This window comes from Camelina sativa, chromosome 11 (genome assembly GCF_000633955.1).
Source record: "Camelina sativa cultivar DH55 chromosome 11, Cs, whole genome shotgun sequence".
NCBI lineage: Eukaryota > Viridiplantae > Streptophyta > Magnoliopsida > Brassicales > Brassicaceae > Camelina > Camelina sativa.
This window is the reverse complement of record NC_025695.1, coordinates 48667308-48682914: the sequence shown is the minus strand read 5'-3', so window position 1 is coordinate 48682914 and position 15607 is coordinate 48667308. Positions and strand designations below refer to the sequence as shown.

General features: G+C 35.8%; 4 protein-coding genes across 5 annotated transcripts in view; 2 read left to right on the top strand and 2 right to left on the bottom strand.

Annotated features, from left to right (window-relative positions):
• LOC104727230 (COMPASS-like H3K4 histone methylase component WDR5A) lies at window positions 4239-5909 on the bottom strand. Its single transcript, XM_010446281.2, has 2 exons — window positions 5196-5909; window positions 4239-4847 (listed from the first exon to the last, which is right to left on the bottom strand). Exons 1-2 carry the CDS (start codon window positions 5859-5861, stop codon window positions 4560-4562), a joined length of 954 nt encoding a protein of 317 aa, XP_010444583.1. The 5' UTR covers window positions 5862-5909; the 3' UTR covers window positions 4239-4559.
• LOC104727229 (probable starch synthase 4, chloroplastic/amyloplastic) lies at window positions 6234-9177 on the top strand. 2 transcript variants are annotated; one of them, XM_010446280.2, is made up of 13 exons: window positions 6234-6443; window positions 6663-6696; window positions 6765-6834; window positions 6930-7058; window positions 7142-7346; window positions 7432-7566; window positions 7659-7763; window positions 7900-7998; window positions 8099-8228; window positions 8314-8361; window positions 8443-8553; window positions 8644-8732; window positions 8813-9177. In XM_010446280.2, the coding sequence occupies exons 1-13, from the start codon at window positions 6319-6321 to the stop codon at window positions 8913-8915; spliced, it is 1383 nt and encodes a 460-aa protein (XP_010444582.1). In that variant the 5' UTR covers window positions 6234-6318; the 3' UTR covers window positions 8916-9177. The 2 variants fall into 2 exon arrangements, with proteins under 2 accessions (XP_010444582.1, XP_010444581.1); XM_010446279.2 differs by having other exon boundaries at window positions 7139-7346.
• Window positions 9406-12679, top strand: LOC104727227 (probable sphingolipid transporter spinster homolog 1). The gene is made up of 13 exons (XM_010446278.2): window positions 9406-9666; window positions 10047-10178; window positions 10290-10391; window positions 10503-10607; window positions 10710-10785; window positions 10883-10957; window positions 11047-11152; window positions 11249-11345; window positions 11429-11699; window positions 11788-11907; window positions 11997-12125; window positions 12224-12302; window positions 12400-12679. Exons 1-13 carry the CDS (start codon window positions 9560-9562, stop codon window positions 12507-12509), a joined length of 1509 nt encoding a protein of 502 aa, XP_010444580.1. The 5' UTR covers window positions 9406-9559; the 3' UTR covers window positions 12510-12679.
• Window positions 12832-15607, bottom strand: part of LOC104727226 (phosphoenolpyruvate carboxykinase [ATP]-like) — a 4084-nt gene continuing 1308 nt past the window's right edge. The window contains exons 3-10 of the mRNA XM_010446276.1: window positions 15350-15522; window positions 15092-15245; window positions 14845-14929; window positions 14172-14745; window positions 13841-14085; window positions 13589-13758; window positions 13329-13497; window positions 12832-13218 (exon numbers count right to left, since the gene is read on the bottom strand). Of these exons, the coding sequence (XP_010444578.1) occupies window positions 13075-13218; window positions 13329-13497; window positions 13589-13758; window positions 13841-14085; window positions 14172-14745; window positions 14845-14929; window positions 15092-15245; window positions 15350-15522 (1714 nt within the window). The 3' untranslated portion in view covers window positions 12832-13074. The remainder of the gene's footprint in view (window positions 13219-13328; window positions 13498-13588; window positions 13759-13840; window positions 14086-14171; window positions 14746-14844; window positions 14930-15091; window positions 15246-15349; window positions 15523-15607) is intronic.

The window sequence follows — 15607 nt, the reverse complement described above, 5'->3', positions numbered from 1 at the left end:
AGGAAGAAGGTGTGAATTTGTTTTATATTCGTTTTATTTTGCTTTATTTTTTGGAATTGAAGATATTTGCCACGTCAGATTTTGATTTTAAAACTAAAAAGTAATTGGAGGTAGATAAGTAAAAACAAATTACTAGTTCTGATTAGATAAAAAAGTGAAAGTGATAGACTGCCAAAAAAAAAAAACCTATACATTTTAATTCAATAGTGAAATATTCACAAATATTGATATACGTTTCTGAAATTGGAGTTTTAATTTAATACAAACGGAGTAAAACAAACTATATACATTTTTACAAATAATTCAGATTCCAAAACCATTATGCTTTGACGAAATGAATATTGTGCTATGATTATTTATTCATAAGGTTCGTACGATGGAGAATATACTATTATTAGCGAAGGTTCATTTATTTTGTTTTGGAGCCATGTTGTTCTTGAAACATTTGAAATGTGGTGGTGATATATATTTTCAAGTGTTGACAAAATCCCCTATAATACGACTACGTATTTTTCTACCTTTTTTTGTTTCTTTCTTTTATCTAATAATCAATTGTTGTTTACTTGTTTTCTCCATTAAACTTGAACATGTTTAACTGTAATTGGATGTAGAAAGAATAACTAAAACCACTCAGAAATACCAAAAAAAAAAAAAAAGGGACAGGTGATATATATTCTTAAAACTATGGTTTTTTGGGAAAACGACAAAAGCTAAAAAAAGATCGTTATTGGTAATCTAATCCCATACGTAAATAAGTTAATGATGCTTTAAAGCGAAAGAAAACCCAATAATGAAATTTAGATGAACGGTCAAGATGCAATCATCTCCAAAGGGAAGGGGGGCATCCAATGGATTAGTCAAAAAGTTTACCACCGAGGGACCCGCTGTCTAAAACAGAGGTTTATACTTATTGGGCCGTAAATTTTTGGCCCATGTGTCCGAATATACAATAGTGAATTAATTATTATGTTTTGTTTTGTACTTGTTGTGCCTTTTTTTGCGTTAACAATGGGTCGTATTTATTTGATTTTGGTCGTATAAAAAAATGTGAAGTACATTTCAGTAAATAGTGTTTTTTTTTGTTGTTGTTGTAGTAGGAGCCTATAAATATATATCTACACCAATTCATACCATATACTCTCTCTGTCTAGTAAAGATTGATGTTTTGAAATATTTTTTTGTCCCACAAAAATTGATGTTTTGTAAACTTCAAGAAGTAATCATTGAAAATATTTAAAATTTTGAATTATTATTGATTTAAAATTAAATAATATCTCTTTAGTCAAAGGAAAAAATATATTTAAACTCAGTAATCATTATTTTCTTAAAATATGTAAAAAAATTCAAACATCAATCTTCATCAGGAGAAAGAGGGAGTAATAAAATTCTTTCTCAAACGATATGTATAGAAAAACGAGCAAAAGATAAAAATTTAGAAAAGCTATGTGAAAGTGTAAAAAGACTCTGATGAAAGAAAAGAAAAATAAAAGTTGTAAAAAAGAAAAATAAAAGAGCTTGAAAATGATTGATAACTATTAAAAAGTAATAATTCTGCTGGTGGTATGAAAAATTAACAGAAAGGTATTGGTCAATTATTTGTTTGACTGAATACATTCTTGACCATGGAACATCTACGTAATTACTTCTGTGCCATTGGGGGGAACATGAATAACCCAGGCCAAACAGCTCGTTGGACTTGAATGGACTGCTCGTTCCACTGCAGTTGAAATGACCAAACCACCCCAAACCACAAATTGTTATTGTCGGTTTTGGTATAACTATTGGAAACGACTAGAACACCCTCTGATTTGTTGTCATTAACTATTTATGAAGAGAAGGAAACTAGGGGCGTGATCGTAATTGTAAAGTGTGAAGGGTGGAAGTAGCTACTTCCACAGCTAACGAGGTTTCTTTGCCAGTTGCTACAGTTCACTGTCACTGACCTTTCTATAATCATTCTGCATTCTCGTTTCCACAGTGTAATAATATTTAAATGCTAGTCTCAAATTTATATGCAAATCTTTTTCTGGCTTTGGTGTAGGGAGAGTAATTAACTTATATTGTTTGAAAAATCACACCATAAATGTCAACAGATTTCTTAAGTAAACCTAAAACCATCTTCGAAACATTATTGAGCCAGATTCATACTATTATTTAGATTCTCATTTCGTAAGCACGTGTGAAGGGAGCTTTATGTAAGAAACTTTATGAAAGTTGTGGGAAGTAGGTGCTTAATGAGATTCGTTTATTGATTTATACACTCTCTTTTTTTCCTACCCTCTTCCCTATTTCCAACCTCTTTTAGAAATTTAAAATTTCTTGAAAATTGAAGTTGTAAGAGTTATATACTGTATACAATAGAAGAATAGATTGGGATGAAGCATAATGAGATAACATTGGTTTAAGTGTTTATTATAGAGAAGAATCCAAAGCCAAAACCAAAGCTATTTTAACCATGGATGGAATCATGTTGTATCCATTACCACACTTTTTTTTTGTATATTCTTTACCGCATCGTCTCGTGTTGTGTTCCTTTTTGTCTCCTTAAATACACATCTTTATAAGGATTCTTGTTTGTACCGAGGATTGCACAATTTAAACAAATAAAGATTCTGTGGAAATTAACGGGGGAAAACGTGAGATCGTCACTTAAAACAAATCGGGATCGAGCTCGTTAGTTCACAAGCGAACTAGCAAGCTAAAAGTGACGAACTGAAAATAGGAATGAATTATACGAAAGACAATAACAGTTTCCGATGCAAAGTATTGCTCTTTAGGTATTGTCCGCCGGTCTGGATCTTGATCCCAATAAATGCTTTCTCCCTTTATAGGAGACTGTTGACCTAGAGTTCCCTAGGGTTTCCGATGCGAATTGTCGAGATTGCCCTCTGCGGAAAGTGAATGACTTTCTCACAATCTTGTTGGGCTGAAATTAGAATTAACTTGTTTTATTGGGCCGAGTGGCATATTGAGCACAACCCATATAATAAGTGTTTATTATAGAGAAGAATCCAAAGCCAAAACCAAAACTATTTTAACCATGGATGGAATCACGTTGTATCCATTACCACACTTTTTTTTTGTATATTCTTTACCGCATCGTCTCGTGTTGTGTTCCTTTTTGTCTCCTTAAATACACATCTCTATAAGGATTCTTATTACCAACACAAATCTTGATTCAAATCTTTTCTCACCAAAAAGATAACTATGATTAGTAGTAATACGTATATGAATGGAATGATTATACCATATTCATAGTTTTTCTAAAGCTAACAATACCATGTGAAATCTTTTTTCTTTTTCAGTCGTTGGAACCGAGATCAAACGGAAGAATAAAACAACCATAGTTGATTTTAGTACAATAAGGAATTTGAAAGTTTATTATATTAGGAAAAACTGAAGCATAAAGTTAAGGTTTAGGCAGTGATATGTTTTGCTTCTTTTTGAAATCGTGTAATAATAGAGAGAACATGGTGTGAAAGTGACGCATGATGAAGCAAAATAAACCAAGACAAAGGTCTCAACACAAAGTCATCTTTTTTTTTCTTTTGGTTTGATATTGATATTAGAAAAAAGAATGGTTTTATTTTTTTCTCTCTTCAGTTTCTATTTCTAGTGGTCCATTTGAAAGGTTGAAATACGATCCAATAAAAGTGAAAATGGGACCATAAACTTGTCATCTTCACATCATCCACTCTGTTTCTGAGTCCGACCATCACGGACATAAAACATGGTCCAACTAATTTGATACAGTCCCCATAACTTATCTCTACGAGCTGTTCAGTTCGTATGATCACTTTTTTAAAACACTCCATTACTTGAATAAACTGTATTATTTGTACTGGGAAAGAAGAGAGGAAACAATCATGTTCTGAACATTTACTGTATTACCTCTCGCAAATCAATTTCCTTTTGCAGGATTTACTTTGAGTGGCGTGAGACTGACTTTTCTGTTGTCTGAAATGCCAGGCTCGTGACAGTTTCAGTGTGAATGATTATAAAGATTCAATGAATACAAGGAAACCAATAACACAATATCTAACAATCTAAAGCTCGAGCCTTTAAGATTCATTCACCAGCTTATGGTCAAGTGTTGATGCTTATTGCGCCAAGCCCGTGGATTTGTGGCCCGGTTGACAGCTCTATCTAAAAACATAGTCCAATTAATTTGATACACAGTCCCCAAGAACTTATCTGATCTCTACGAGCTACTCAATCAGTATACTATACACAATTAATAAATACTTGAAAAATGTATATTTGCATTGGTAAAAAAACAGAGAACAGAGAGAAAACATGTTCTGAACATATTCTGTAGTTACTCTCGCAAGTCATTCTCCATTTGCAGGATTTTAAACCTAATGGTGTCAGATCGAGTTTATGTCTCTTTTACAATTGTATCGCACTTTCTAGTTTCTACATCACTAGACAACTGATGAAAACTAGCATCAATCAAAGTAGAACTACATTAGCAAGAACATGATGATACTGCATTGGATCACTGGTGAATGTGTACCTCTCTCGACAGGATGGGTTCTAAAAGATTTTGTTGTTCTTCTTCATTCTTTCTTCTGTGTCCAAATCCTTATTGATTGGTCGAGTGAGCCTGATGCAATCATGTTCTCGGTTGGGTGGGATGTCACGGTCGTAACGGTTTCGGTGTGACCTTCTAGTTTCTGAAGCATTTCCTTGGAATTCATCTCCCACATGTAAACACAATTGTCCTCAGATCCGCTAATGATCCGCTTCCCGTTTGTGACAGAGAATGCAGAAGAAATGCAGTACTGAGAGTTTGAGTGTCCGGTGTATGTCTTGATGAACTTAGATGTTGAAATGTTCCACAACCTCTGTACATTCAAAATACCGCAGAGAGAGTGAGAGAGATTGATTGAGAGGAAACCAAAGAAGGCAAAAACACAATTTCTAACAATCTGAGCTTCAAATCCATGTCTTATAACCTCTCTAAGTTAAAACTAATCTCTAACACAACACTATCGACCCAAATGAACCTAGAGAGACCACTGATGGTTCTATTATTCATAAACAAGTCTTCATTTACTCAATCTACTACTATAACACAAAGCCTTCCTAATATCGTTTTGATTCGATTCTCCTACATATGAATTCGACAACAAGCAACCTCGAATTGAAATTAACTAAACATTGTAAAGGTCAAGTCTTTGAGACTCACTCACCAGCTTATTGTCGAGAGTACCAATGAGGATGAATTTGCCATTGGGAGAGAACTTAACAAAGGAAACAGGAGGATTCTCATCGTCAATCAAGGTCTTCACACAATGCCCAGTCCCAGAATCCCAAACCCGACACAACCCATCGTAGCTACTGGACACAATGAGAGACCCATCACGATTGTAATCAACACAAGTCACCGGATCAGAATGCGCAGGAAGAGTTTTCAAGCATTTGCCAGATTTAACATCCCAGATCCGAACAGTCTCATCATAAGAACCAGAGACGATCATGTTGGATTGAGGATTGAACTTAACACAGAAGACGTAGTTAGAGTGTCCCCTAAGCGTTTTGATGAGAGAACCAGTTTCAACGTCCCATAGCTTAAGGGTTTTGTCATCTGAACCTGAGACGATGAACCTCGCGTCGGAAGAGAAGGCTATGTCCGATACGCCGTTGTCGTGGCCGGAAAACTCGCGAACGGGACTGTAGATGGAATCCGATTGAGCAGTGTCGATTGCGTAAGTGCGGATTGTCTTATCGGCGGATGCGGAGGCTAAGAGGCGACCGTCGGAGGAGAATTTCACGGAGGAGACGGCTCGATCGTGGCAATTTAGGGTTTGGGAGTGAATGTAAGGTGTAAAGCATCCTCCTTTAACTTCCTCCGCCATGAGTATCACAAAAAGGATTGATCTTTTTTGCTCTGACAAAATCAAAATCTTAAGAAGGGGTTCTGGTATAGTACCCACACACTACAAAATTGTGGGGTGAGTTTCGAGAGTAACAACAATTATTGGGGTATTTTCGAAAGAGTTCTTTTAGAAAGTGTGGGCTTAATTCGCAAAATAAAAGTAAATACAGGGGGGTAACTCCCGAGTTTCCATACTATAATTTATGTTTGATATCTCTATTTGTCCTTTTAGAAGTTATAGGGCGAAATTTGAAACAAACGATAATATTTGGGTTGAATGTTGAAACGTTTGAGAATACTGGGGTATTTCGAGTTTCCATATATTTGTGATTATTATTTTTATTAATTTATTTCCGGCTGTTTTCTATTTTGTCGTTCCCGGCAAATTTGGCTGAAGTCACTAAATTTAGCCGGCGACGAATTCGAACTTTTACCAAATGATGCAAGCAGCGGCGGCGGTGAATCTTTCGGTGATATGGAATCTGTCGCTGCGTGGTTCATCCTCCAAAGTCCATATACTGAGCCCCAAGTATCAAAAGTCTCACGCTCTTCATTGTCTGAGGTTGATTTCTCTTACTGATCTTACTTGACACGGATTCTTCAAGTTAATAGTATCATAGCTTATTGTTTGGTGAATTTACAATTGATTTTACAAATGTGGATTATAATTTCATGAAATCGTTGCTTATCTAAAGTGAACTTTTGGGTTGTGTTAAAAAATGGATTTTTTTTTTTTTTTTCTTCCTTTCTCTTCGACTGAACTAGATTTTGTTCATTCCAGATCAGAAGGGCACGAAGAGTTGGAGAATTCTCAGGTACTTTTATTTGGTTTGAAGTATGTGAATCTCCTATGATTTGCTTAATGTGATTGGTAACTTTACAGGAAAATATTGGACTACCTTATGTTGCAAAACAAAAAGATATATGGAACCTCTTTAGAGAAGCTCAACAAAGTAAACAAATTTTGGATGCCATTAGTTTCGGTTTTCATGTTCTGAAAGGTTAATAACTTACTGGTTGTATTGTATTGTTTTTGTTATGTGTTTAGATATCTTGCTCTTAAACAAGCAACGCGTAGCTGCAGTTGAGGAGCTGAAGAATCTGAAGAAGGAGAAAGATGAATTATTAGAAAGGATAAACCAGTTGGAGGAAGAAAGTCAGATTGTAATCAAGAAAGGTTCTGTTTTTTCTGCAAGTCATGCTTTGATTTGATGATTCATAGATATGTTTCTGAAGTTGTATTTTTCCATATATAAGTAGATAAGTCGTCTCTATTCTGGGAGCTGCTTCTCCGTATTGATGCTATGGTGATCAATGGATTAGTGAACATTGAAGAGGCTTCATCCATGAGAAAATTGGTTAAGGAGCATGAAGTGAACATCTCCGAGTTTCCCTTTGATGTCCTGCAACAAGGAGATGCCGAAGTTCTAGCAGAACTCAGACGGTTCCCACATAAAGTCCAAAGGTAAAAATTTGAGTGTGCTTTATTTTCAAACTCTAAGTTGGATTTTTGATTTATGTTTTGACTTCTATGTGTCATTTGATTCCAGGAATGGTTTCCACGTGATTCATATTTGCACCGAAATGGCTCCTTTAGTTTCTGCTGGACCTTTGGCCTCATATATTACAGGACTGTCTTGTGCACTCCAAGGAAAGGGCTACTTGGTTGAAGTTATATTGCCAAAGTATGAGTCAAATTCTTTGGACAAATATATACTTTCACCAACTTTAATGTGTGAAGCAGAATCCTATTAATGAATACTGTATTCATTAATAGATATTCTACACTTGATTTGGACGAAATTGAAGGGCTCCGGGAAATCGAAGCTGATGCATATTCTTATTTTAATGGCCAACTGCATGCTAACCGAATATGGAATGGGTAAGTGAGTCGGTGGAAGTTACTCTTCTTATAATGCTAACCTTTTTCAGTGTTGGTAAGAGAAGAATCAGCAAAATATTGTCAAGCATTCCATTTTCTTCCTCAATATACGGTAAGCAGAACCTTGTTTATGCAGAGTTGTCTGTGGGATAGGAGTGACGCTTATTCAACCAGTGTATTACTCGTCAATGTTTAGTCGTGATAAAGTATATGGCTATACAGATGATTTTGATAGGTCAGTACTTCAATTTGATATAATTGAGCTTGAATCTCCATTTGTTCTTAGAAGGGTTTGGTTTATATGTGAGGTTGTTTTAATCGGTTAAAAAAGTCAGGTTTTCCTACTTCTCTCGAGCTTCATTGGATTACATTGCAAAATCTGGAAAGCAGCCTGATGTGTTACACATTCACAACTGGCAAACTGCAATAGTTGGACCGCTATTTTGGGATGTTTTTGTTAATCAGGTAAAGAACGCTTCAAACTTCAGCATTCGGTTAATGACCATCATGCCGTAGTTATCTTATAGACAACTCTCTGCAAACTTTGTAGGGACTTGAAGGTACTAGAATACTCTTGACATGCCAAGACTTTGACAAGGCAAGCCACTCTGCTTTTTTCCCTTAATTCTTACTCATTCTACATTGGCAAAATTGATTAAGAACTGGCTGTGCTTTTTAGGGTCTTGTGCCTCCTGAAAAATTGGAGCTATGTGGGCTAGATCCAGCTGAGCTACGCCGTCTTGATCGCTTACAAGATAACAAAAATCCACATTTTGTTAATATTTTGAAGGTAAGTGGAAGGTAAATACAAAAAAGAATAGTATATCCAAGTTTCATTATTTTTCTCACAGTTCTTTACTATGCCCCTTACTAAAACCAGGGTGGTGTAGTCTACTCCAACAAAGTTGTAATAATGTCATCATCACATAGCTCAATCCCTGGTCTCGAACCAACATTAGCTATTCACAAGTAAGGGATCTCAATACATCGATCACGGTGTATCGTGTATGTATAATAACTGCATTTCTCTTCTCCTCTTAAAAATATAGGGACAAGTTGTTGTTTGCTCCCTTTGAACTGGAAAACCCAATGGAGAAAGACTTGTGCTGTGACCTTCACGTCTCTGCATATACTTCCATTAAGAACCTCTGAAACTACAAACAAGTAGTAAACAAGAAGGTGGTGAACATATTATTATTGATACGATTGTGTCCATGTCATATAAAGAGGCCAAAGTAAGGAATTTTTTTTTTTTTTAAACTACTATGGTTGTGTCCGTGTGTTTAGTCAAATTGGTTGTATGTTTGATTTCTTGTTTCCAACTAACATTTGGACTCCTAATAAGTGTATTAAAAATAGCTTTTATTTATTTTAAGATAATTAAAAAAAATATATAAAGGAGAGATTACACCTTTTTTTGTTTTTTTTTGGGTCAAAAGGAAAATTACAACCTTTTTTCAATAATTCTGTTGATTAAAAGAAGGAAATTTAGAAACCGTAAGTAGAAGATATTGTTTTGATTTTTATTTGTAAAGTGATAAAATAGAATAAAATTTGGATAAATTAGAGTTTTTAAAAAAAATCACAGTTTGTTGCATAAGTAAAAAAAAAAAAAGAATATACCCAAATCAATATAGGAATCGGATTCATAACAGAGATAGGAAGAGAACTCTCTCTCTCTCTCTCTCTCTCTCTCTCTCTCTCTGTATCAAAAATCAAAATTTGTTCCTTTAGTAAAGAAAGAAAGACAGAGTGTGTGAAATTGAATCTGACAGCGATAGAGAGAGAGAGAGATAATGACGAAAGTTGGCCTGAGAGATTCTCCGGCTAACGAAGAAGTTTCGACGAAGACGACGACGACACCACCGCCGCCGACTAAAAAACGGTTTTTGACTCCGGGAAGGTAAAAAAAAAAAGATGAGCAATTTTTTGTTTATTTCTTTTGGTGGGTTTTTGAAGTTGATTACGATGATGATGACGAATTATGAATTTTATGATCTCTCTCTGTCTCTCTCTGGTTTTGTGATTTAAGCATGATTGTGTGTGAAGGCAAAATCTAGTGGATTGGGGTGAGTTTAGATTTCCAAAAAGTAAGGCAAGAGTTTCGTGATATGATAAAACTTTTTTAAGGTTGTGTCATGTTTTTTTGGGAAGTAAGCTCTCAAACAAAGATTGAATTTTTGACCTAAGCACTTTGTGGGGTTTTGATTTTAGTTTTTTTGTTTGTTTGTTTACTATTTGATTCTGTAACTCTTCACGGTTTTTTTTATTTCTTTGTTCTAGATTCGTTACAATCTTATGTCTCATTAACTTGATCAATTACGTGGATCGAGGAGTGATCGCTAGTAATGGTGTTAACGGAAGCGCAAAAACATGCGATGCTAAAGGGGTTTGCTCTGCCGGAACTGGAATCCAGTTAGTTTTTTTTATTTTATTTTAATCTTTCTATCTGTTTCTGATTTTGATTTGATTGTGTTTTTTTGGGAATGACTTATATAACTTTTTCTTTTTGTGTTGTTGATACAGGGGAGAGTTTAGCTTAACCAACTTTGAAGATGGTCTTTTGTCATCTGCGTTTATGGTTGGACTTCTTGTTGCTTCTCCAATATTCGCTGGATTGTCCAAAAGGTTGAATTTTTATAAACATAAAGAGTCATTGTTTTTAGGTGTATGTGTATATTATTACCTTAAGAGTCATTGTTTTGATTATTACTGTCACTTTTTATGATTTGCTTGCAGAGTCAATCCTTTTAAACTGATCGGTGTTGGATTAACTGTTTGGACTATTGCTGCTCTTGGTTGCGGGTTTTCCTACAACTTCTGGATGATTGCTGTTTTTCGAATGTGAGTTTTTATTTCTTAGCATTACCCGCCTTCTCATTCCGGTTACTGTACATTATTAAGTTATTAACTAACAGTCTTTTTTTTTTCTTAACTTTCCTATAGGTTTGTTGGGGTTGGTGAGGCTTCTTTTATTAGTCTTGCAGCACCGTATATCGATGATAGTGCACCTGTTGAAAGGGTTAGTTTTCAATCCATCTGCTGGAACTGTTACTGTTTTTTTTGCTAGTTGTTTACTCACTTAACTTTAATGGATTTTTTTTTGTCTTTCTCTCCAGAAAAATTTCTGGCTTGGACTGTTCTACATGTGTATACCAGCAGGAGTTGCTCTAGGCTACGTGTTTGGTGGATACGTAAGTTTATGCTAAACTCTTTTTCCCGGTAAAAGTTTTCTGTGTCTGAGGAACTATATGTTTATATTCTATTTGATTTCGTTGTTTAGATTGGTGACCATTTGGGATGGCGTTGGGCGTTTTACATTGAGGCAATTGCAATGGCTATCTTTGTTGTTTTGTCCTTCTGTATCAAACCACCGCAGCAGCTAAAAGGTGAGATACTAGATACGTAATAATCTTCTTTTGCGTAATTTCTTCCAGAAGCTGTGCCAATCTTTATTGAAAGTTTCCTCTTTTCGTTGTGTATAGGTTTTGCTGATAAAGATTTGAAGAAACCCTCTACATCTATTGAAACAGCGTCTCCTACAGATGCAGAAGCTTCAAAAATTAAAACCAAAACTCCCAAGTGAGTTTCTCTATCCTCGCTTCATTGTTCCGATCAATGCAAAAGACAACTTTGTATACTGACATCTTCCTTGTTTTGGGCAGATCCAAGAACCTGTTTGTCGTATTTGGAAAAGACATGAAGGCTCTTTTCAGCGAGAAAGTGTTTATCGTAAATGTTCTAGGTTACATCACCTACAACTTTGTGATTGGAGCTTACTCATATTGGGGACCAAAAGCTGGTTTTGGTATCTACCAAATGAAAAACGCAGACATGATTTTTGGAGGACTTACAATCATCTGCGGGATTATTGGAACATTAGGAGGAAGCTATGTGCTTGATCGCATAACTGCTACACTTCCAAACACCTTCAAGGTAAAACCAAATTCATGAAACACCTTTTTTAATTACAATGAATGATCATCTTTTTCTGATTACCTCTTAACACTAATCTTTTATACAGTTACTAGCTGCATCAACTCTACTCGGCGCAGGGTTTTGTTTTGTTGCTTTCTTGATGAAGAATATGTATGCCTTCATTGGTTTATTCGCATTGGGAGAAATTCTAATCTTTGCACCACAGGTAATTTATCTTCTTATTGGTTCATTGCTAATCTCTGTTTCTTTTCTCGACTTGTTTGACCAAACAACATTTGCTTATTTTTTCTGCAGGCTCCAGTGAACTATGTGTGTCTCCATTGCGTTAGACCAAACTTGAGACCACTATCAATGGCTACTTCAACTGTTTTGATCCATATCTTAGGCGATGTCCCTTCTTCTCCACTCTATGGAAAGATGCAGGTTTGCATTTATCATTAGTGATTACTAACTACACAAAGATTATAATTTACTTTTCTAGAACTAGATTTGTTATTAAACTCTCTCAATGCTTTTTGCAGGATCGTCTCAAAAATTGGAGAAAATCAACTCTTATCATTACTTCAATCCTCTTCCTCGCAGCTATTATATGGGGAATTGGTAATTAAGGACTCAAATTTTTGTTCTTTTCAACTCAGCTCATAATCTCTTTCTCTATATATATATTTATCTTTACGTAATTTTTATTTGTTTGTAGGGATATTTATGAATAGTGTGGACCGGTCCAATGAAGTAAGTGAAGATGATGAGGTCGTAGAAGAAGAGAAATTGGAAAGCAAAGCAGACAACAACTCTCCTCACGTCTGATTTTTTGAAGACATTTTATAATTTTTCTTCTGATACAGGACCATAATAATTCTTATCTCTCTCCATTGTTTACAATTCTTTTGATTCAATTATTCCTTAGAATTTTCAGTTTCTGTTGTGTACATAATAAACCTAATTTTTTAGAATAAAATTTGTTCTTTATTCCTTAAGTTTTTTAAGATTTAATGAAGGTCTTTAAGCTTACATTAGTTATACATAAATTTGGCTTCTATGTTTTTTTTTTTTTCAGTTAAAATATGATTAACTAAAACAAAATATTTCCAAACTTTTACAATCATGTGTGTAAACTTATTTCATGGAAGAGAAGAAAGAATTGGTCTCATTTCAATTGGAACAATATAAACAAATAAATCAATGAGCCACCAAACAAATGGGGTGTCAATGACATTTGTCTACTAACATTATTTGATTTATTATAAAATCTACTATTTTTACTGAAATATCTCATTTAAAAAATGGGGGAATTTGAAAGAAAAAAAAAAAAGAATTGAAGTTGTCTTATTGTGAAACCAAGGGCTGTATTCATCATCATCATCATCATCACTTAGAAGTTAGGACCAGCTGCAAGAATCTCTTCAGTCAAGTTTCCATCATCACCAATCTTATGATTTGTGAATGTCTCAAAATTGTTTCTAAACAAGCGAGCCAATTTCAACAATGTGTCCTGATAAGCATCTTTGTCTGCCCACTGCGCCAAACACAAACACACATAAACCATTAGTGTCAAGTTTTTAGAAATGAGTTACTCTGATTCATAAAGAAGTAAATTGTTTTATTTATCTAGCCTATCTGACTTACTGCATTGATAGGTTCGAGAATATCAGAAGGAACTCCCTCAACTTCATCTGGAATCTCCAATCCAAATATATCTGTTTTACGGTACGTTGCATTCAAGAGACTACCCGAGTGTATAGCATCAATGATCTTTCGTGTATACCCCAACTTGATTCGGCTTCCAGATCCATAGCTGCAAGTTTGATCACCAATTTTGTATCAAAATTTCAAACACTTTTTGTTCTGTTTTTGCGGTTGTAGTTGAGAGTTCAAAGATGGTTTACCTTCCACCGGACCAGCCGGTGTTAACAAGCCAACCGGTGGCTCCTTGAGCCTGCATTTTCTCGGCTAACATAGCAGCGTACTTGGTTGGGTGAAGCATAATGAAAGCAGCACCAAAACAAGCTGAGAATGTAGCTCGAGGCTCTTTAACTCCTTCCTCTGTTCCCGCAACCTTAAAAAAACACACTTTCATCAGGCATCGGTTACAAGACAATCAAACCGAACCAAACCAAACCAAATAAACCGAGACGTACAAGAGCAGTGTAGCCACTGATGAAATGATACATAGTCTGAGCCAGATTGAGCTTGCTAATTGGCGGCAACACACCGAAGGCGTCACAAGCCAATAGGATCACGTTCTTCGGGTGTGGCCCTACGCACGGTATCTTCGAGTTGGGAATGTACTCTATTGGATAAGCCGCACGTGTGTTCTCTGTCACTGATTTGTCACTGTAGTCCACTTCTCGTGTATGCTCATCAAACACAACATTCTCCAAAACTGTCCCCAAAACGTCAAGATTTTATATTTAGCATGTAAAAACGTAACGCAAAATTTTCGTAATAGAAAAGAAAAGAGTTATTTACCGGTTCCAAACTTGATAGCGTTCCAGATATCAGGCTCTTTCTCCCTAGCCAAATCAATGCATTTCGCGTAACAACCACCTTCGATATTGGAAACTCCGGTCTCACTCCAACAATGTTCATCATCTCCGATTAATAACCGGTTATGATCAGTGGACAATGTAGTCTTTCCGGTTCCGGAGAGTCCGAAAAAGAGAGCAACATCTCCACTTTTGCCCATGTTACAACCAGAGTGAAGTGACAAAATCTTTCTCTTAGGCATCAAGTAATGCATCACACCAAAGAGTCCTTTCTTCATCTCTCCAGCATATTGTGTGCCTAGAATTACCATCTCTCTTCTTCCTAGGTTTATGTCCACACTCGTCGACGATGTCATGTAATGAGTGAAACGGTTACACGGGAATTTCCCCGCGTTATAGATCGTGAAATCGGGTGTTCCGAAATTTTCCAACTCCTCAGGTGTTGGACGGATACACATGTTGTGCATGAAAAGTGAGTGGTAAGCTCTTGCTGAAACAATTCTCACTTTGAGTCTGTTCTCAGGATCCCAGTTTAGGTATTGGTCATTCACAAACACCTGACGACAGTAAATATATAAACAGGCTTTAATTATTAATATATATAGTCTATAGAATTCAACTACACAATATCATTTAAAATATCTATCTTAAGTTACCTTGTCCAAAGAGTTTAAGTAGTCAACAGCTCTCTCTCGGTTCACCAAAAAAGTTTGTTCATCCATTTCGATGTTCGGTGATCCTCTGTAAGAAACGTTACGTGACGTAATAATAAATTAACCAATATGTCCGTGAAGGAAAAAAAAAACCATGTGGATATGATCACATTAATAACACTAAATCAGTGATTAAGATTTTATAATATGGTGTTCTTCATTTGCTGACATGTGATATAAAAGGACTCACTTTCCCCACCAGAGCTCAGCCGCAGTGGTCTCATCCTTAACCACACGCTTGTCTTTAGGAGACCGACCGGTTTTGGCTCCAGATAACGTAGCCAACGCACCAGTCGATGTCACAAACGATCCTTTTTCAAATTTAATCGCCTGCTCGTACAGCTCTGCAATCATAATTTGATATGTTTTTACTATAGAAACATGCATGTAATAAAATCACTTCGCATTGGTCCTTGAATAAAAACGGTGGCGTTTTAGAGGGTGTTACCGGCGGGAGAGAGGTTGTGAAGGACGTGAGTGAACTTCAAGCCACTGTCGCTGACGTCAGCAGCCGGAAGTGACGTAGGAGTGTGTGGCACGTGTGCCACTTTCGCCAAGGACGTCGGGTCTCCTCTTATCAACTTCGGTCCTGTCTCTCTCGTCAACGAAGCCAACGATGCACTGTCCATTTCACCCAAATTATACGTTCTTATCATTGTTAAATATACATGCATGCAAAACTTATGTAAAAAAAAAAAAAAAAAAA